The sequence below is a fragment of the Emys orbicularis genome, chromosome 8 (genome assembly GCF_028017835.1).
Source record: "Emys orbicularis isolate rEmyOrb1 chromosome 8, rEmyOrb1.hap1, whole genome shotgun sequence".
Classification (NCBI taxonomy): domain Eukaryota; kingdom Metazoa; phylum Chordata; order Testudines; family Emydidae; genus Emys; species Emys orbicularis.
In genome coordinates this window covers 13316394-13338807 of record NC_088690.1, presented here as the reverse complement: position 1 = coordinate 13338807, position 22414 = coordinate 13316394, and the positions used below count along the sequence as shown (strand labels likewise).

General features: G+C 46.6%; 1 protein-coding gene across 1 annotated transcript; it reads right to left on the bottom strand.

Annotated features, from left to right (window-relative positions):
- Positions 1-8621: 8621 nt before the first annotated feature.
- TMEM61 (transmembrane protein 61) lies at positions 8622-21250 on the bottom strand. Its single transcript, XM_065409284.1, has 3 exons — positions 21215-21250; positions 14474-14838; positions 8622-8907 (listed from the first exon to the last, which is right to left on the bottom strand). Exons 1-3 carry the CDS (start codon positions 21248-21250, stop codon positions 8622-8624), a joined length of 687 nt encoding a protein of 228 aa, XP_065265356.1.
- Between the last annotated feature and the right edge of the window lie 1164 nt (positions 21251-22414).

Sequence of the window (22414 nt, the reverse complement as noted above, 5' to 3'; positions counted from 1 at the left end):
TTTAATGGGAGTGTAATGAATGCAAACAAGATCCTGAAATTCACACGCCAGTGAAGCTGCCCAGCGCACTTCACTCTAACCTTCCCTCGAGGCACCTGCAGCCCAGGCTCCAGAACACCTTAGCCAGGGAGTGCGAGTCGGAAAGGGAGAGGTCACAGCGGGAGGGGGCAGGTTAGTAGCACCAGGGCCCAGAGATGGAGCCACACCGGTAGAAAAGATAAGGCTGATGCCTTCCAGGCATATCATACAGCACGGGTGTTCCTGAGCTCTGTGGATGTGTCTTTGCACCACTATGTTTGTAAGCTATTGGAAAGGAAATGATGTTGATTTATTACTTGTATTGCGATAGAACCTAGGAACCCCAGTCTAGGGTCAGGGCCCCACTGTGCAAAGTGCTGTGCAGATACCTAAGAACGAATCATAGAATATCAGGGCTGGAAGGGACCTCAGGAGGTCATCTAGTCCAACCCCCAGCTCAAAGCAGGACCTAATCCCAACTAAATCATCCCAGCCAGGGCTTTGTCAAGCCGGGCCTTAAAAACCTCTAAGGAAGGAGATTCCACCACCTCCCTAGGTAACCCATTCCAGTGCTTCACCACCCTCCTACTGAAAAAGTTTTTCCTAATATCCAATCTAAACCTCCCCCACTGCAACTTGAGACCATTACTCCTTGTTCTGTCATCTGGTACCACTGAGAACAGTCTAGATCCATCCTCTTTGGAACCCCCTTTCAGATAGTTGAAAGCAGCTATCAAATCCCCCTTCATTCTTCTCTTCTGCAGACTAAACAATCCCAGTTCCCTCAGCCTCTCCTCATAAATCACGTGCTCCAGGCCCCGAATCAGACCTTGCCCCAAAGAGCTCACAGTTAGGTAGGATGCAACAGGATAATTCCTTGTTAGCACTGGAAACTTCATCCTCTTCTTGCAAGGACTACGAGCAAGGCCACACTCCAAGCAGGACAGATGAATGTCTACTAGTGGCTATGGGAGCAATCACACCATGATGATTCCCCGTGAGCAAGAGCTTTGGGTGTGTTTGGAAGGGATTCTGGCCAAAGCTGGTCAAACTATACTTTTTTGCAGAAAACTTTGGGGGGGGAATTATGGTTATTTGGTTCTCGTTGAAATTTCCCATTTATTGTAAAACAGAAACCTGAAACGTTGATTTTCAAAAAGTTTTAATTTTCAAAAAAAACGATTTCTGGTACAAATGTTCAGTTCTTTGGTAAAGCTTTGACCAAAACTGTAAACTTTTCCTGAAAACTTTTTGCTTTCCAATTTTTTGATAAAATAACAGAAAACTTTAAATTTACACATTTCAACCAACTCTAGTGATGTGTCCTGCTGAGGAAACAGCCACCGAAAGAGCCCCTCAGAAATCCCTACACGGAGATATCAATCACACCCACACAATGAGGGATCATGTTTTTCTTTCTCTGGTTCTTCATTCCTTGTCCTCTGTGCCTTCTTGCTGGGGTGCGCCCTGCACTCAGCTGCCAATGACCATCATCTCCCTGCTCTCCAGGAGATGGGATTGGGACGTCAGTTTTGATAGGCCTGGGTACTAGCCCGAATTCAGGTGGAAGGAAAACTTTCCCCGCAGCACAGTTCTTGGAGCACAGAGCAGGCCCCACTCCTGTGTTGTGGATTCTAATGGCTGACTTGAAATCACGTATTGTCCTGCATAGGCGAGATTGGGAGAAATGGAGCAGGGAGGGGGGAAAGAGAGAAACTCCAGTGAGAAAGGAGGGTGGGAAATGGAGCCAGGGAGAGCAGAAGGAGTGAAAAACAAACCCACAGACTGTGAAGGAAGGAGCAGAGATGGGGAGGGAGAATTTCCCATGGGGACAGGCACCTCTCCCAATCCCAGGAGAGAATGTTTGGCTTTGGGATGGCTGCCATCTCTCTGGAGAGACAGAGCTCATGCTTCCGTTCAGCTAGGAGGACAGGTGATTGTTTTGATTTTTAAATGGATTCATCCTAGTGGGATAGGAGAGAAGCGTGGCTTAAATGACAGGGCAGATGACCCTGCTAATCCAAAGCAAGAGGGCATGAGGGACAATCTCAGGTTCCACCATTGTTATTTGGATACTCTGGGGACAGAAACACCAGAACTACGTAGGGAGACGGAGCCCTCATGCGAACGTGTATCAGATCCCCATCCTTCCCTCCTCTGAGGTCGCACCAACGTGCTTTGTAGCCTACCTGCGTGGGGTCAGGAAGTGAGGGCTAGTCCTTCCTCCGTCCCCAGCTGCCCCACTGAGGCCAGCTCTTGAGGGGTGCCACAAACAATCAAATCACAGAAATGTGTCTTTTAAACATCATTTTCAGCTGCATGATTTTTCCCATGTAAGTGTATTTTAAAGGGCTGCAAAGGGCAACATAGACCCTATCCGACATTCAGCTGGTTCCCCTGGACCCTGGGGGGAGTTAATGGGCGATTTCAATTATGTGGGAGGAACGACTGCCTTTCCCTTGCGACGCTTAATGCTCCCATGTTTTCATTTGGTAATCTCCCTTTGAAAAATGGATTTAGGAATAGTTGGACTAAAAGCTTTGGACTCCTGGCGCCCCCATGTGGATTTGACACACAGTTGCACCAGCAAAGGTCAATATTACAGGGACACCAACAACTATTTGTGATTAATGAATGTAAAACAATAAGGACCCCATTCTCCCCTTTGCAGGAATAACCCTGCGAGGGGACAGGGAGCACTGTGAGCTTAATGGTCCAGTCCTTCCATCAGGGTGCGGGTCCCCATGTGCCCTAGAAATTATCCAGGGGCTCAGACCCCCTGGAAACTGCAGCCCAAGAGATCATGGACATCTCCCCAGACGCTTCGCTCTTCAGCAGCAGTGCTTCACTGGGGCCACGCTGCCAGATACCTCCATTCTTACCGCTACCCCAGACCCCCCCCCCACACACACACACAGAAAGGGGAGATTACAGCACCAAGGGGCCCATTTTGCTATTTTCCACCCCCAGCTTTGTGGGGGAGTAGCCCAGCCATCCCACCAGCTCTGAGACACCAGATCCCTGCAAAACCTGCCTGGAGAGGACTCCCCAGAGCTGGACGGGAAGGTGGGCGCATTTCCCGCAGGCCGGCACCAGTCTGTCTGAGGCTGACTGAGCGAACCCTGTGCCAATGGCCGGTAGGTCCCAGATTGGTGTCTCTTGACAGCCTGAGGCCGGGGACATGCTACAGGCTTCTGCCGACATAGCTGTGAAGCGGTGTGATTCCTGACCCGGCATAGTTCTACAAGCAGAGGTCTCTAGAGCAGACGCAGTTATACTGGCAGACCTGCACTACTACTGGGATAGCTTGTTTCATTCCTGGGGGTGGTGTCACTGTACCAGTACACAGTGATGCTTCGCCGGTATAGCTGTGTCCACACGAGCAGTGCTTTGCCGGCATGGTAACCTGGTATTCCTATGCCAGTAAAGTGCTCGTTGTGTAGACCTGGCCTGAATGTACCCCGATCCCAGCTCAGCCCCTGAAAGAGAATGAGCACGGCCTTTGCTGCAGAGCCCACTCTACAACTAGGACACTAGGGCACTATCTACACCAGGGATCGTCAACCTTTGGCACGCGGCCCGCCAGGGTAAGCACCCTGGTGGGCCGGGACGGTTTGTTTACCTGCCGCGTCCGCAGGTTCGGCCAATCGCGGCTCCCACTGGCGGGAAGCGGTGACCAGCACATCCCTCGGTCCGCGCCGCTTCCCACAGCCCCCATTGGCCTGGAGCAGCAAACCACGGCCAGTGGGAGCCGCGATCGGCCGTGTGCCAAAGGTTGCCGATCCCTGGTGTATTCTAAGGAAATCCACCCTGCAATGATGTAGTGACACTGGCTCAACCCCCTAATGATGTCCCAGTGCAGCTGGCTTTAGTACCAACTTCAGCAGCACCAATGTATGCCCCAGTCTGTGCTGGTGCAGCATTAGTGGTTGTTTGGGTGTAAAGGAATGACTGTAGCTACAATGGTGTGCATATCCTTAGTCTATAGCCTGTGCTCTCCAGGAGGTCTGACTATGTGATCACAATGGTCCCTTCTGGCCTTGGAATCTCTGAAGCTAGATGCAGCGAGCCCCGATGATTTTTAAAGAGGGTGGTAATTATGCTAGACGGGGGGCACCACGATTAGAGGGCAGCCTGACCTGAAAGCCCACGGAGGGGTTTTAAATTAAAAGGGCATCGTATTTCTCATACGTTTAAAACAAAGCTTTTCCTCGTTGGTTATAATCTCCTCGTTTAGGTGCTTCGGTATGGTTGCTCATAAGTGCTTAGCAGCTGGCTTTGATTTTGGTGGCTCTAAGAGACATTGATAGAATGGCAGGGGATTGGCAACTAGAGAGAAGATTAAAAAGGAAGCTCAAATGTTAACTCTAATGCAGCTGTGGCAACGTATCTTCGGGGGAAATGGGTTCCCTGTGATCTTGAGTGGTCTGGTTTTCCAGGAAGTCAAAGCAGGAACAATTTTCTTGGCAGTAGGTAGAACTTTCCCTGTATTTTCGTATTCCACTGGAAGCTCATGCAGGCTAATCCCCAGCCTCAGGCCAGACCCAGCTACCAGGGTGCTAGCCCTATTTCCCTGGTAGCCTTCTGGGGCCCACCTCTCACTGCCGTGCAGCTTGTGCAGTCAGATTCAAAGCCGTGGAGAATCAGGCCCACAAACATTTTGTCTATGAGCCAGAAATGTCCTTGGAGGAGGGAGGGTGTACGGTTCCTAGGCAGACATGCCCTGATAGCCTAGGCCCATTGTGGTAGTAAGAACCTCAGGAGGGATTGTTTTCTAAACAAACCTGCCTACACCAGCCAGGGAAGCCATGCTAGAACCAGCTAGCAACGACTGTACATGCACCTAGGGCTTAAACTCAACCAGAGCTGTCCGGAGCAGAGCTCTGGTCAATATTTTCAAACCCACGGGGCAGAAGCCCCGAGCCCCAGGAAATAATCGGAGAATTTAAGCCCTGCATTCACCCACTCTAGGCGGGACCCAAATGTGGCTTTGTGACGGGACTGCAGATAGAGCTTGTGGCCTTGGCCAAGTCACACTCTCTGGGTCAGATCGGGGCCTGCTCTGTGCCCCCACACTGGAGAATATGGGGGTGGGAGGCACTTCCCTAAATCAATGGTAGGAGCCCGAGGAGATGGGGAAGCAGCCATTGCAAAGCCCCTGCTCCCCTTCTCCCGCAGATGAGTGAGGCATGAGAGTGAGCAAGGCCTTGGCTTCACACACATACCCTGCCCATCCCCCAGCATGCACTGGGCAGCAGTGGGGTCACAGTCAGCTATGCTGCTCCAGGAGCAGCCTGTGAATCAATGTAGTTCACCAGGCTCATGGCACTGCCATGACGGAGCCCTCTACATCTCAGTCTTCCACCTGCAAAATGGGGATAATTCTACCACCCCACCTCGAGGGGCCCTACCAGGCTTAGTCCAGTGATCCAGTTTGTAAGGCATGGTGAGATCCTCAGGTGGAAGATGCAAGAGAAGTGCAACGTATTCATAATGATTGTGTCTCAGTAATTGATTTTATTTTAAGAGCTCTGCCCTGCAGAGAGTCCCAGCCACTGAGAGGTTAAGGACAAGCAGACCCCATGAGGTAAGTAAGTTTTTTCACTCCAGTTCTCTGTTGCTGCCCTTCTGGTTTTGTTAAGGCTGGTGACAGACCCAAAATTCATCTGACCTTGTCTTTATCTTCTGTCTGTTTGTACAGGCTCTGGAATTCTCTTTGGCTCTATTTCCAAAACAAATGCTTCAATTCTCTTTGTAAATAAATACAAAGAAACCAACTGCCAGCAACCCTGCCACAAAGAGTCAGTGGGAGTGTAGGAGGGAGGGAAGGAGCAAAGATAATAGCAGGAGAAGAGCTTTTCATTGTCAGAGGGAGCAAAAACAATATTTGAATAATACCTCATACCTCAGCAGCGTCCTTCAAAGTTTCTCTCGTTGGATGTGGAGGTTCTTCGTGAGCCAGGCCTTCCTGCAAGAAGATGGCTTGCAAGGAGTGAAATTACATCCGTTCTGTCTGTGCTGAGCATGGGGAAAGATCTGGCCTTGGATATAGTCCACCATCCCCAGATCGCGAGAGATTATTTATTAGAAGCAGAGCTGTTTTAAGGCTGTTGAAGAACCACAGACGCAGAGCAGGTCCTTGAATTGTTCTTCCATATCTACTAGGGGTCTGCAGAGCGCTTCACAACATAAACGTCCTCTGACGAGGACACATCTAAGGTTATGGACCTTCTGTCAGAAGAAACTCTACTACAATCCCTCTTTTACAGAGTTTGTTGCTTAGATGCCAAGGATCTAAGCCTGTAATTTATCTGGCCTTCACTGCTGGCTTAGATGCGCATTTGTTTATTGAAACTATATAACATATTTAAGTGGCTCTGGGTGTACTGTGATAGTGCACTAGCTGAAAATCAAACACAAATACAAAAAAAAACCCTACTACATGCTTAAGACCAAAAGGCAGTAAGTGAAGTAGCATAAGTATTTGGGGTCATTTGTAGGGAGGGGAGAACAAACAGGAAACAGCTGAGATATGAATGAATGTCCTTTATAAGCAATTATTGGTCACAGTTTTGGAAAATTAACTGTAAGCGCAGTATATGCTTTATTTTTGCTTTAATATTTTTATGGGTGGAAGATTGTCCATTAACTTCAGTTTGCAACAACAAACAACAAAAGAACCAAGCAAAAATTCCTTAAAAAACAAAACAAAAACCCGACCCCTCCCAGCCCAAGAAATAGGAGGAGACAAGCCCACCCATGAAGGAGAAATAAATCTACTAGGAAACAGAGACCCCACAACCCCACCACTCACACAAAAGCAATGACTACAAGCTACTCTTCCTCATCTCCTCATGTCTCTAGAGAGTCTATATATGCATACGCACACAGAATCACAGAGATCCCAAGCAGGATGCTGTCAATTCCCACACACAGGGAATGCCTAAAATTTCACAACAATTTTGAGAGGAGATTTTTATTTCGCTACTACAAATTCTTTTACACAATTCCAATCCGAATGCGAAGCATTTACTGTAAGCTCTGGGGAGCGCTCACTGCTGTGGACTCAGTAGCAGACTTTCAGCTAAAGAGGCAACACTACAAAGGCTGGGGGACAGATTCTTAGCTGGTGTAATCAGTGTAGTTCCTCTGTGGCCATGGCACTCTGCGAATTTACACTGTCTGAGGATCTAGCTTAGTCTCGCTCTAAAATGGCCATAAATTTTGATTCCCTGAAGCTGCTTGATTGCTTCCCTCCCATTAATGCTTTGATATGTGTCACCATGGTGATTTTACCGGATTGCTATCTCCCGCTGCCTTATGTGTGATTTCCCACGACAGCGAGAACTCTGCACTTCCTATATTTGTGTCCGTGTGTATGGCGAATGACAGTCATAAAGTACACTGGCTAGTCATCACTGCCACCCATAACAGTGACAACACTACCCCTCCCCCACTCTCCTGCAATCGCCAGCAGTGTGACCCACAGTTGTTTCTGGAGGGACTGAAACACCAAGACACTTGGGTATTCCATGAGACAGCAGCAAAGTGACTGATTTAGAGGGACAGCAGGCTGAATACAAACCACTCAGATTATAAAGCACTGCCCTCGACTCATTAGCTAATTAGTATCAAGGATTCCTCACAAAACATTATTTGGGGGAGTTTTGTCTTGGGTTGCTCGCAGAACAGGGAAGCTGATTTCTTTGTCCTCCTGGGGGAACAATCTATTGAAGTAAGCACATTTTTGCCATATATATGGTGTGTATATATACACACACTATACTGGCTGGATTTTCAGAGCTGCTGAGCACTTCAGCTTGTGACCAATGGGTGGGTAAAACTTAAGCCCCGGCGTTCTTATCTACCAGAACAACCTCGGTCCCTAGTGACTTAGGGAAACGTCAAAAGTACATTCAGCACCTAGGAGCCAAGGCCAAGATTTTCAAAAGAAACTGGTGATTTGGGATGTCTCATGTTTGTGGTGCTAACTTGAGGCTCCTTAAGAGCCTGTTTTTCAGAGGCGAGGTGCTCAGCACTGTCTGAAAATCAAACCCCTTTAAGGTGTCTCATGCTGGGCACCCAAAAATCACTATTGAAAATCTTAGCTGGTGTCACTGAGCGGCAATGCAGCTTAGCCTCCTTAGTGACTAAATCATTTCTTAAGATGGCACTTAGGCACCTAAGTCACCAGGCTGTTATGAAAATGTTACCCTAAGATGCTAGTCTTGGCTGGATCGCTCTAGTAAAGATTCCCCCATGCATTTCAACGGGCATCCTAGGTACTCAAAAATATTTTCTTCTCCGTCCTGCTACCTGTCAAATATTTGCAATCATCAGTGATTGTATTAAAAATATGAAAGCTTTCAAACATACTGATTATCCACACAACTCAGAAAATGGCAGCATTGAGATTATCTGGATTTATTTCTAATTATTCTGGATTTACTCCTAGAAAAGACAGAACAGCCATTTTGATCTGAATAGCTGATCTATGTTTCCCCTCTCACTTCATGAGCATTTAGAGGAGGAAAGGCAGGCTCCAAAGCAAACAGACTAGGCAGCAATCTATAGAGTCCAACGCATTGTATGTGGTTCGTAGATCATACACCACGTACACTGATGTCTTCGTAGCTGGGCGGTGGTGTAGCACTGGGCTCACCCTGTGACTCTGTTTCCCTTCTGGATGGAGTGGTCCTGAGCAGCACACTGTCTGAGGAGCTGCGTCTGCGGCAACCTGGCCACGTATCATCCTCATCTAAGTCTCCGTATAGAGGGGGTGAAGTCTCCTCCTTCCCGCCATGAGGTGGTATATAATCTAGGGTACTTTGAGCAGGCCTGCAGTTCAGGGCTTCTTCATAGGTGGGGATAGCATTGGCATCCCAGGCACTGAAACAAAAAGCAAAGCAAAACTGCATCAAGCTAAACCAAATCAAATGCATCAGGTTGTAAGATAGGATTTATAATGAAGTACATGGACTAGGTAAAAGTAGCTATCCCATTAGCTAGCAGCTGCTCCAAAACTCCTGGCTACCTAATAGAGAGGTTTGAATTTGACCAGGTTACTCTTTCTTTAAGGGGGGCGGGGGGACCTACCACTACCAATTGCATAAGAATAGTCACAATTCTTAAACCAGAGGTCCTTAGACTGTGGTCCCAAAGTGAGTCTGCAGGGCCCTTGCTGGTGGTGTACGGAGCACTTGCTGGACACAAACGTTGCAAAAGCGCTCAGCATCGAACAGCTTCTACTGCGCCCCTGGTGCTGGTGGCTTCTCCTTCATTCCAGATGCTAAGCATTGCGTTAAAGGGTGGCTACATGTTACTTTCTAATGTAAGCAATTGTTGTCGTTATCACACGGAAGTCAAGGGAGGTGTTTCAAGAGAAATTTTCTGCATGAAAGTGTGGTCCACTTTAATGAAAGACGTTTGAGTAACCCCATGAGTTAAGTGACTGAAGGCACTGAAGCACTGAAGGCAATTTTGGTCCATTGACACTCTGTGCCATGTGGTGGTGCTTATAACTGTGTGTTGAAAAGTGAGAAACTTAATACTTTACAGTGTCAACAGGCTGTGCATTTGGGCATCCCAAAGTGCGGGCCTCTCCTAATCTGACATAATCATGTGGCTGGTTTTCAGGAGACCTGGAGAGATGCTATAGCTTCAAGCTTCCTTCCCACCCTCTCCTTCAAATTGCTCTTCAGCATTTACTTCTGCTGTGATGTCTAGAGGAATTCAGCCAGCCAGTGATGCCTAGATTCTGTCGCAGTAGGGGCTAGCTGACTTTATTTATGTCTTTAAAAAAATTTTCATGTAATTTAGAACCAAAGACCCCATGACGATCCAAGATCTTATTGTGCTAACATGCCAAGGACAGTACAAACGTGCTGCTAGGTTGCATTCCTGCCTGGACAGGTATAGTTTGAAACTAGAGGCAAGAAGGGAGCATGGCAAATGAAAGGAGGAAAAAATGGAGGAAAGGGAGGATGAGGGTACCAAAAACAGTCCATGGGCAGATCCTGTCTGGGGTCTCTGGGTGCTGCTACAAGCCAAATACATATTATATTATTATTATTATTATTATTATTTATTATTAATAGTGTCCACTGTTAATCATTAACTAATCAGCAGTGGGGAGAACCTAGGAAAAACACAATGTTTGTGCCTTTCAACTTGTTTTGCTGAGTAAACATAGGCTGTGTACAGGTAAAACATTTGCACAACCTTTGATCTTCTCACTTCCCCTTTCCTTGAAGGGAAGATTATTTTTCAAAGGGGGTGGGAAATGTGTGTAAGGCCATGACCACAAACCTCTCAGTTAAACCTGTAAAAGGGCCTGGCTTGAGACTTGATGTTTGTATTGCAGTGTTAGGACATGGCCACACACACACACACACGCTCCAGAGAAACCCTGCGGGATCCCATGAAACCATCGAGCCATGATCCTGCCTTCGTCTGTAAACTATTGTACCTAAGGGAGTCAAAAGCTTGGGACTGAATGCCACAGCAAGGTGGCCATGTGTCACCACAGGAGACTTCCATCATTAGAATGGAACACAATGAAGTTTACATGTGAGGTGTTTACCTGAATTATCCACAGACCAGGCAGCGCCCAGACAGCCGCTGTGCAAACTGTCCTACACTGCCCTGCCAACGGTTCTCAGTCCTGCCCTAGTGCGAACACCGTTAGAGTTGCCATCTGTTACAGGAATGCTCTATAAAGGGGAAGGTCTGCATATAGGTAAATAGTTAGTAGATAAGGTGGTAGTAGATGATGCTCAAGAATTCTGTTTGTACAGCCCCAAGCGCAAGGCGGTCCTGGTCCATGACGAGGGCTCCTCGGCGCTATGGTAATATAAATAATAGTAACATTCAGCATTGTTCCTGGGGTTTGTAGGACCAATACATTTCTTCTTGCTGTGCACGGCAAGTGGCTTCTTGTGTGCAGCTCTTTACATGGAGCTCTTCACACCCACACACCAGTCAACAGGGTTCTCAGGCTCTTAGCAGGGCTAATTTAGTTGCAAGCCAGAATTTGCCCAATTAGCTTATGGTGAGAAACTGGCCTTTTTAAACAAACAAGTTTGAAAATCAACAAGTTGCCCCAGGCCAGCTGTGGGACGTTCAACGGAAGCCGGGTGGGAAAATTCCAAGAACACATTTGTTCACTGGAATTTGCTGATTTGTGGGAAACAAAACATTTCACAGAGACATTCACTTCTGATGGAACCCAGGCAGGGGTTTGACTGAAACCTGCCTGGCTCCTGCCTGCTCGCCAGCTCCTCAGCAGACCACCTGCCAGACTGCCTCAGAAATGGGGAGCCCAGAGCTCCCCGGGTCTTTGGCTCCAGGACAGCCTACCTGCCAGTTGGCCTTAGAGCAGGGGACCTCAGGGCCTGCAGCTCCAGGGTAGACACCAAGCAGACTGGCCCAGAGTCAGGGATCCATTCCCTTTGCGGATGAATTTGGTGGTTTCATTCCAAATCAGAACGAAACCAAATTTAAAAATATCGCAATCCTCCATGAAACAGAATGACCTTTCTCTGCCCTGCTCTGTTCAAAGGTTTCCAAGTGCAAAAGCCAACACAGCTGCTGTGGTGGAATGAGCTCATTCACAATGGCAATGCTTTCTTTGCTGAACTGTGTGTTTGTGGTGAACCCAGTACTGGGCTAATCACCTCCAGGTCATGGGGGTAGTACAGGAGAAGGGCCAAAATTAGTGGGCCAGACCTCAGCTTGTGTGCATCAGCGTAGTTCCGCTGAAGCCAAAGGAACTACACTGATTGGCGCCAGCTGAGGCTCTGGCCCCAGATTTTAAAAAGCTTCCCAAAAAGCCTCTGGATGAGCAGGAGCCTGTAATTTGTGTCCCAAGAGAGAATTTTTACAGTAAGTGCTTATGTTCCTTTTAGACTTATTTTTTCCCATAGACTGATTTATAGAAGACACTTCTAAGGGCTTTTTCCCCCCTTGGTGATAGATTTTGTTTTCAAAAACATCCCCGAAGCCACTCAGAGACAGAGAGCATGAGTACAGAAGAAAAAACAGTTTTGATTCAGAGCTGGGAACAAGTCCCAGAGATTCAAACCGGATGAAGAGTACCTAGCTAAATGTGCATTTTGGGGTGCTGGGGAGTCTGCCCCACAGCCCATCTAAGTCAGTGGGAATCTTTCCACTGACCTTAATGGACTTTGGATCAGGCCTTTTGTCTAACTGCATTTCTGTTCTACTTAGTAGTTAGTTGTGATGATTTTCTTCATTATTTTTTTTACCCTGTGTCCAATACAAATTGCTTCTATTTAAGATGACTGAGATCAGGGCCGGTGCAAGGAAGTTTCACGCCCTAGGCAAAACTTCCACCTTGCGCCCCCCCCCCAAGCCCTGTGGCAGCTCCCCGCCCCCCCACTGCAGCTCCCTCCCCCTGCCCTGAGGCGCCCCCCCGCGGCAGCTTCCCCGCCCCCCGGGGAGCCGTGCGGCAGCTCCCCACCCCAGCTCACCTCTGCTCCACCCCCTCCCCGAGCACGCCGCCCCCACTCTAATTCTCCTCCCCTCCCAGGCTTGCGGCGCCGAACAGCTGATTGGCGCCGCAAGCCTAAGAAGCGGGAGAAGTGGAGCAGCTGCTGCGCTGGGAGAGGGAGTCTGAGCCGCACGTGTCAGCGCACCGCCGGCAGCCCAGCCCAGGAACGCTGTAAAAAAAAATTGGGGGCACCGCTTTTTGGCGCCCCCAAATCTTGGCGCCCTAGGCAACCGCCTAGTTTGCCTTAATGGTAGCACCGGTCCTGACTGAGATTAGTTGTACGGACAGTGAAGTCAGTGAAAACCACTGCCACATGCTGTGGTGAGATGCCCACTACATTACTAAGACAGCGTCTTGAAATATCCTTCTGCATACAGTGCTGCAAGAATGGTGGCTGAGATCAGTGCGCACATGGGCAGAGCCAGCTGGCCTGAAGGACGCTAGGTTTGGTTACGTCACGAGCAAGGCCCCGCAATTCCTATTGTATTGAAAGGCCACATGCTCCTGCTGGTGGTATGTGCCCGGAAATCAACATCTGCTACAGTCAGTGGTACACTTCCCGCCCTGCCCTAAAGTTTAGGAGGGAAGAGTTGAGGTTAGGCATAAGGAAAAGGCTCACAACTAAGCAACTGGGCAATGCACCAGACTCCCATGGGATTTGGGGGAGGCTCAGTCGCTGATTCGCACCAGCTGAGAGAGCTGTTCCTAAAGCAAAAGCCCCCACCCAATGTAGGATGATCAGGTTTAATGTCACAAATGTTTTTTTCCCAGCCCTAATATTTATGGCATCCCATAGTTTCTCAAACACCACTGTTGAGCCACACAACACTGCCAAGCAGTTTGCAGAGCTGTACCTGTCACAATAATGAAGAGCAGGCAAGTGAAACAAGAGGCAGTTGTGCGCTGCCAGAAGGCTTCAATTGCACAGATTCTTGCAGAAGAATCTATGTACTGTCGTCTTCAGCTTGTTGGGTCATGACACAAAAACTGAAACCTGTCACAGAGACAATCTGTCAGATGGTTGTTCCTTCGAGGGTAAAAACAATCACAACCACATTTCCTGATGACACCAGCTATGGAGCAGCAGCAAACATGAGCCAAATTGCAAAGCAACCTGAAGGGAACAAAGCAATTGAGACTACAGGGAATTACAGGAGTTTTGATGCTAATGAGCATACAGTCCTACACCCGTGGAGAGGAAATATACTGCAGACACAAAGTGGTCAATGGGAAATATATCTGAGCAGCAGCATCCATCACAACAAAGTGAGCTTATTTCTACCTTGTCTTAATGCAGTCCGAATATTATCTTTTAAAATAATCAAGGACTAGAGTTGCCATAGGGAAAATGTGGAATTGGGATAGAGAGGTGTCTTCTTAAGGTAGTAATCTCCTAGTGGCCCACAGTAGGAAAGAGGTATGTACTAAGGTATTGCCAACCCCAAACATTGTGAGTCGGGTCCCATAAATCATGTGTTTGGCTTAAAAACCATGAGTTTGGGATTCTTTTATTTGCTCTCTGATTTCTGAGCCTTTAGAGTTCACGCAGGTCACATTTTCAAGCTTATCTCTGAAGTCATGAAAGCTAGAAACTTACTAAGAAAGAAAGGGTGAGAGTCTCTTGATTCCAGCAGCTGGGGCTTTCAGAGAAACAGCAAATACTTGTGATTAAAAATCCTGATAGTTGGCCACACTGGAGTAAGTAGTACTTAACTAACCCTCCCATCTCTTTCGTGAGGGAGGTTAAGTTTGATCAGTGCTTCGAACATATCAAATCCTATATAAACACTCGGCTTTATTATACGGTAGTTTAATCATGTAAGTTACTTATTGTCTGGTCCTGGATATCCTAAAAATCAATGAAAACTAGAGTTTAAAAGAACTCGTGTTTAAAAAAAAATAGTTTCCCTTTTGAGAGTCATTGGTAGCAGAGATTGCACTAACCTGCACGTCCTTTTATCAAGAGGTTCCACGGTGAAGTAGTGTAGGTCTCTGGAGAAGTGGTACTGATAGTGTCGAGACATCCCCCGAGCGTTTGCTTTCACCGACCACAGAAGCCCAAAGAGGAGGAGGATGCCACCGATGCCACAGCAGAAGAAGCTGACAGACCTGAGCAGTGCATTAGAGGAGGAGGAGTTCGGCACCACTTTGGCTTCTCCGTGAGGCACAGCCATAGCATCGTTATTAGACGTGGGTCCCACCTCTCCATCGCTCCACCAGGCAAAACAAAGTGTTCCTGTCACCAGCAGGATAGCTCCAGTGATGGTCACTCCATAGCGGAAAGAAGCAGCCATTCTACAGCCAGAGGCCTAGATATCAAACAGGTCAAAAGGAGAAGGTGACAGAGCTTAGGTCATGCTGAAATAAAGGAAAGGGACTGAGCTGATAGGGATGCTGTCATGGTTTCCAGAAGGCAGGACCTTCCAGATGGGACTGCTGTCAAACAAGGACCACTCTGTGGCTTAGAGACTTCAGTGTCCTCTTAAATTGCTTACTATGGGCCAAACTCTGCTCTCACATATGCACTTCCCATTTCAAATGGGAGTTGCACATGTGTCTGTGGAGGGAATTCAGCCCCATGAGCCCAAGAGTAAAGATAGCTACAGCTTTGGGGCTGTGAACCCTTCAGCGACCTTGTAAATACCTTTACAGTCTTTAAAAAAAAAAAGTATAATATTCACATCCAGGCTAGATGAAAATCCAGAATTGGTATCCAAATCAGCTCCAGAGATTGGCAAATTTTTTGTCTTTGGGTTTCACTCCAGACTTCCTACCATCTTGGAAGAATGCCAGATTGTTTTATGGTCAAAGCTCTTTCCAAGAGGTTAGGGGAAAGGGCATAAACCTAAGCTAACATCCCTTCCAAATCAGATACAATTTTTACATGTTTTCTCATCTGAGTGGTGACTGTAAAACACTGGCTCAGTGACAGCAGGTATCCTAACCGAAGCATAAGTAGGGATAGACCAGGCTGTGGTGCACTCTTGCTCTCTGAGGCCTGGTCTACACTAACCCCCCAATTCGAACTAAGATACACAACTTCAGCTACGTGAATAACGTAGCTGAAGTCGACGTACCTTAGTTCGAACTTACCGCGGTCCAGACGCGGCAGGCAGGCTCCCCCGTCGACTCCGCGTACTCCTCTCGCCGAGCAGGAGTACCGGAGTCGACGGCGAGCACTTCTGGGTTCGATTTATCGCGTCCAGACAAGACGCGATAAATCGAACCCAGAAGTTCGATTGCTTGCCGTCGAACCAGCGGGTAAGTATAGACGTACCCTGAATCTAGTTCTACAGCTGAAAGTTAGAAGACTAAGACTTCTGTATATCTACATGCATTTACCCCAGTGCAATTAATTTCATTATTGTGGGTAGCTCCAGTGGAAGAAACTCTAAGATGCTGGCAAACCAGGAAGACATCCAAAGCAATAACTGCTCTGGGTAGAGACCAGAAATAAGCTGCCTGAGCTCGCATCCAGGAGATTGGGTGGATCCAAGCTTGGGTGGCTAGCGCAAGCCACCACCGGTGCCGCAATGTCAACACGGCTATTCTTAGCGCGCTAACTCCAGCTGAGCTAACACAAGTCCATCTACCCAGGCTGCAGTGCAGATATACCCTTGGTCTCCAGCACCTGGCAATCGCAGAGTTCCTATCAAAGACTGAGTTCCGAGCTAGGATTTTAATAGGCGTCAGTAAGCAACCACCTTAGGAGTCAGGGATCTGTCTGCCGGGTATAAGATAAGCCCTTTTGGAGGGCAAACGGATTATTGCTTTTCCCATGCACTCCTCAACAAGTTGGACTCCAATTCTGTAGTAAGGTCCCTGGTTCTAATTCTCTGGCAGTTTCATTTAAATAAGAAAATAGACATTTATTTTGAAATTAAATGTAATTTATTTTCTCTCTCCTGCAGTCTCAGTTTATGATATTGCACATGTATTGATGGTGCATCTCTGCACAGTAAGAGGTGTTGGGGATGAGGGAAGAAGTTTAGTAGCTAGATATGGAGTTCTGGGGGCAGCTGGGATGGAGGGATAAGCAAATTAGATGGATGCGTCTGCTGAAATGCTCAGCAGCATTCAGATTTATGCCATCGTTAGGGTTCAGAGTCAAAACACATTGACATGAACGAGGAAATTCACATCACACAGAGCTATTGTTTTCTGCAGCTGCATGAAGGAATCATGCTCTCAGCTAACCTTGAAAGTGTGATCTGTGTAAACTTCAAAACCACCAGGGTCCGAAACAATATTGTTTAGACTGAAAAGCTAGGTTCTGGAGTCTAGTTCTGTGGCATGGTGTGGATTCTGTGGCTACGAAATTGTGGGATACAGGAAACCCTTGCTACATGGGTTGGAATTTTAATGGCTTTCGGCAACTGGTTCAGATTATGTCTATTTGTTAAATATGGGATTTTTCCCCTCTGTAAAACGCAACATTATCTGTGTATGTACAGTGCCTGTCACCTGGGGCCCCGAACTTGGTTGGGCCTGTACAAGGCACTGTAATACTAAATTAATAATAATAATAATAATCAGAGGGGTAGCCGTGTTAGTCTGAATCTGTAAAAAGCAACAGAGGGTCCTGTGGCACCTTTAAGACGAACAGAAGTATTGGAGCATAAGCATGGGTGAAACGTTCACCCACGAAAGCTTATGCTCCAATACTTCTGTTCGTCTTAAAGGTGCCACAGGACCCTCTGTTGCTTTTTACAATAATAATAATGTATATGCTCATAGTCAAAAGAATGTGGGGGAAAGAATACAGATGATATGCTACACAAACTGAATACAGTAGTTCAGCAGCTTTCCATGAGCGGTGAGGCTGCCCTTGACTGTATTTTTGCTGCAGTGATATTCATTTAACCTCATTTTTCATGTCACAAGTTAGTTTTAAGATCATCTTCAAAACTGAGTAGCCAGATGAATCTATACCACATCTGTAACCCACAAGCTGTAGTTAAGTAAAAAGCACCAGTAAATGTCCCAAAGTTCAAGATCAGTTCAGCATTGTCAAGACTGCAGCTCCTATCAGACGGGCCAACTAAATGGAAACCTGAATTACTTGGTACTGAAAGAAATGCTATGTGATCTGATCCACATTTAATGAAGAGCGATGTTGAGAAGTAAGATTTATTAAAGTCACCAGAAGCCTGGATGACTCAGAGGACTGATAATGTGATACATCTTTCAGCTTGAGGTCATGGGTTCAGATCCACCCAGGCTAGCACTAAGCCAAAATTACTGTCTGCTGACTGGTTAGTGGTCATTGCAAAATGAATTAGTGTTTCATGTGTGTAAGTAGACAGGTCTCCAAATTGGAATTAGTACCCTTATTGGCAACCTAAGCAGAGAAAGCAGTGGTTGGATTGACTGGAGAGGGAAACTGAACTTTACTATGAAGGTGACCCCCCCCCAGTGCAGCCTGAGGGTACATAAGCAGGGGAGCATGGAGAAGTTTGCCCATGTGCTGTCTTTGAAGTGTGGTACCTCATCATGCATACATAGAGGACTCTGGTCTCCAGAGTTTGTCAGTCCAGTATTTTTTGTGAGCATTAAATTCTACTGCGTTTTTTTCAAATGAATGAAGTAATAATCCACGAAGAAAAATGATTTGTTTATGGAAATATTAGCGATGAGCCTGACACCAAAGTCCTGGATCTAAGTACTCCCAAATTTAGTGAAGTTTGATGCCAATTCAAAATTCAGTCCTTTGATCCTACAGTCAAATCCATCCCACCAGTGGAATTTCAGCTGATGTAGAAGTCCACCTGCACATCTCAGATTGCAGGATCAGGGGGCCTTTGAACGAGAGACCCTTCTTAGCATCTCAATGAACAATTTAACCTAAAAGGCTTCAATACCAGAGTCCCCTTCAAAACATAACTTCCTCTCAAAAGCACTGAAGTGTTTGTTTTCTTCTCCCACTTGGGAGGCTTTTCAATTGACTTTCATAGGCTAAGACCATTTAGAAGATTTGTACATTCAGGGCTTCAATTAACATAGCTACCAAAGTATTTAAAGTTAAAGGCCTTGATCCTGCAATTGCAGCATCGCCAACTCTCATGATAGTTCATGTTTTTTGTTAACGTCCCAGCTCCTGGAGTCAAGTGATTACATGAAAATCTCAGCTTCCATTTAACAAAAAATAAGATTCTAGCCTAAATAGTTGTCGAGAAAAGCTTGAAAACATGAGCTAAGTGCACCCTAAAGACCCAGAAAGCAAAGAAAAACTCCTCCATATTCATTATTTCCCCAATACATGATTTTTGGGGGGCCTAGCTCAGAATTCTGGGCTGTTTGGAGTTGGCAATCCTGCAATCAGCTTCGGATGGGTGGATTCCTGCCCTGTGTACTGCCCACATTGCCCTCATGGGTAGGATTGAAGATGCAGGGCCCTAAACAGTATAAAGGTAACTTGAACAGGTGAGGTTTTATCTTAAATCCAGTAGATGCCTGTTCATTATTTTGTATCCAAATAACCCTGCGAACGCTTTTCAGTTCTGCCTTGCAGAATTACTGTGTGGGGGAGGTTAAGAGCTGAAGGGAGTCTCGGTGCTTGTGAAGTGTGATAGATTGACAGCTCTAGAGAATAAAGTTCTCTCTTGACATAATAGGCACAGCACAGGCAGTGACAGCGCAAGCTTCCCTCACCCACCCACCCACCCACCCCATGTGCCTCAGCCTGGATCCAAGAGGGTGATTTTTCCAACATGACAGGTTCCTGCTCTGACACCCCACCTCTGTTCCCACCATCATGCACATTTTTTTACTACACCCACAACAACAAAACGCGCAGAATATGCTTTTAAATCATTTTTTAAAGGCTTCTCAAACATTTAATGTTTATCCCAATGTGCGAGCTGAAGGGGAAAGAGGACAGAGAAGCAGGGGGAAGAGGGAAAGGACTTTATCCCTCTCTGCAGATATGGCTAAAACCATATCTGCAAGAGACTACGGTTCCTCCTGGTTCGCATAGTTCCAAAGGCAAAAGACATAACTGCTCTTCAGAATGCACCAAAATGACTCATGTCAGGTATTATCAAACAAATTTCCAAGAGAAGGATGCACTGAGACCACCCCTCCTCCCACCAAGGATGGCTAATTACTAATTTCAAATACTGTCACCCAGCCAATGAGACACTTGGATAGCTTGTTCCCCCATCCACCCACCCCCTTTCCTATATTAATCCATAAAGAGAAAACCCTTTGACCTGCTTCTAAACAATCCTTATGGGGGGAAATGTATTTGTATGTTGCACATACAACCGTTATTACTATAGATGTCTCCAATAAGATACTTAGAATTGCATCCCCCATACAGTTATGCAGATGATGATTCATAAGATATACTGTTAGTTAGAAAAAACATCTTATCCAGAGCCACAAGATACAGAATTAGGCTTGAATTTCCCCCATATCAAGATAAAGTATGAATCCACCTCCACAGCCAGTCTCTCCACTGTGCACTCTTGATACTTTTAATACTCACAAATACATTACCAGGAATACAATTAAGAAAACAAAGTAGGCTGAGAAGTTGGAGTGTTTAAGAAGGTTCCATCTAGCTTAGATTTGAGATATAGATATATATATTTCAGTGCAAAACAAAATAAAAACACAGGTTGAGTTTTAACATAGCATTCAAGTAACTCTGCTAATATATTAACCTCCCACATGTGGGCTAGAGATGAGATCACATGCCCTGGTAGCAGATTTGCAAGATGGAAGCACTTCTGCAATGGGATATGCAACCACATTTTCAAAAAGCACTGCTGGTTTTTGAGCTTGTCATGCGATTACATGACAAGCTCAATGTTCATTTAGTGCTCTGGGGGACTAAAGAAGGATGAGAAGAGTTTGGTGCCCAGTGCACCCAAAAATTAAGACATCGTGGCCCACAAGTTCAGGTGTCTTTTGGAAACTGGTAACACATAAATGACTGGTGATAGAATTATGCAACATGTCAGGTTCTGATTAGCAGAGCAAGGCACAGTGCCTAGCTTACTCAACCCATAGGGATCACAACCCTTTTAAAAAAGAGGGCACTTTATATTGACTGCTATCCGCCAGATCTGGATTTTAAGCAACCCCACTAACAAGAGAATACATCCTATTCCCCTCTGAGTTTCTAACATCTTCATGGTGCAAAGTCACTAACAAGCACTGCTCCTCCCTTCCCTTACTGCATGCCTAGGGCTGGGAGGCAAAGTAGGGAGGTACTCACCCACCTCACAGCCTCAGATATCCCCCCATCCGCTCAGCTGACAGAGGGCATGGAGAGCAGCAATTAAACTCTTCCAGCAGCAGGGGCGAGAGCACTAGACGGGTCTGCTCCGGGGAATCCTAGCCTTGCATACACAGGTCCCAGTCACACAGTCCAAGCCCCCCGGTGCCTGCCAAGAAAACTTTGGCAACAGCAGCGCCCCCCAGCGGAGAGGGGAGAGGTTCCCACGGAGCTAGTGCAAAAACAACAACAACAATATCACAAAACAGCAAGAGCAGCTGCTGTAATCTCAGAGTCACAAGTGATGCTGCTGCACAAGATCCTCCATGCAAACTAGCAAACCCCTCCCATCCCACCCTCTGCTAGTCCACGGACACTCCCTTGGAAAGTCTGTTCTCATGAAGGGAGTGTGGCTACAAAGCTCCTCCTGCTGCCTGGCCAGCCACACCCCAGCCCCGCACTAAGCACCGCTCCCGCTCAGAAAGCTTGTCTGCCATACACGCTTTATCTTGCCCTGACAAGAATCAGAGCAAAAAACATTCACCCAGAATCTCATTATGTGGGCAGAACGTCGTGTGAACCCCATCAAATCCACCCCCCCCCCAAAAAGCTACAGATGTTTCACCGAAATCCTCGTGGAAAAGCCCTGCGTGTTGCAATCTGCCTGTGCTGCCACGCTTGCCTAAGGTTGTTTCTGCTCGGCTTGCATTTTAAAGTAAGGCAGACGCCTGTTTCCAAGATTTAAGTAAGTCTGGCTGGCTGCTCCGTTTCACTGTTGATTCACCTTCCCTTTCCCATCCTACTGGGAGCATGAGGTATAAAGTGATGCGATTACATGACAAGCTCAATGTTCATTTAAAAACAAGCAAGTCTCGCCCGTTAAATTACAATAAAGACGCTTGAAAACATGAGCTCAAAACCGAGAAGGCAAATAAAAAGAACCCCAACTGTGGGTTTTTTTTAATCTCCTGATTTTAAGACAATCTCATGATGGGGGGGGGCAGACTCATCGTTTTTGAATGTTTGGTGTGGGCAATGCTGCAGAAATCATTAAAAAAGGGATAGAGAATAAGCCGGAGAATATCTTTTTGCCCTTATATAAATCCATGGTATGCCCACATCTTGAGTACTGTGTTCAGATGTGGTCTCCTCATCTCAAAAAAGGTATACTGGCATTAGAAAAGGTTCAGAGAAGGGCAACTAAAATGATTAGGGATTTGGAACAGGTCACATATGAGGAGAGATTAAAGAAACTAGGACTTTTCAGCTTGGAAAAGAGGAGACTAAGGGGGGATATGATAGAGGTATATAAAATCATGAGTGGTGTGGAGAAAGTGAATAAGGAAAAGTTATTTACTTGTTCCCATAATATAAGAACTAGGGGCCACCAAATGAAATGAATGGGCAGCAGGTTTAAAACAAATAAAAGGAAGCTCTTCTTCACACAACGCACAGTCAACCTGTGGAACTCCTTGCCTGAGGAGGTTGTGAAGGCTAGGACTATAATAGGGTTTAAAAGAGAACTAGATAAATTCATGGAGGTTAAGTTAGTTAATGGCTGTTAGCCAGGATGGGTAAGGAATGGTGTCCCTAGCCTCTGTTTGTCAGAGGATGGAGATGGACGGCAGGAGAGAGATCATTTGATCATTACTTGTTAGGTT

Bases quoted from the DNA above. Each gene is read 5' to 3' on its own strand.
- TMEM61 (XM_065409284.1), bottom strand. From the start codon at position 21,250: ATGGCAGACAAGCTTTCTGAGCGGGAGCGGTGCTTA. The intron at 14,839-21,214 runs GTGCGGGGCTGG...TTTGATATCTAG, and splicing joins CTGAGCGGGAGCGGTGCTTA to GCCTCTGGCTGTAGAATGGC. The intron at 8,908-14,473 runs GTTAGTGCAATC...TTTTTGTTTCAG, and splicing joins CTTGATAAAAGGACGTGCAG to TGCCTGGGATGCCAATGCTA.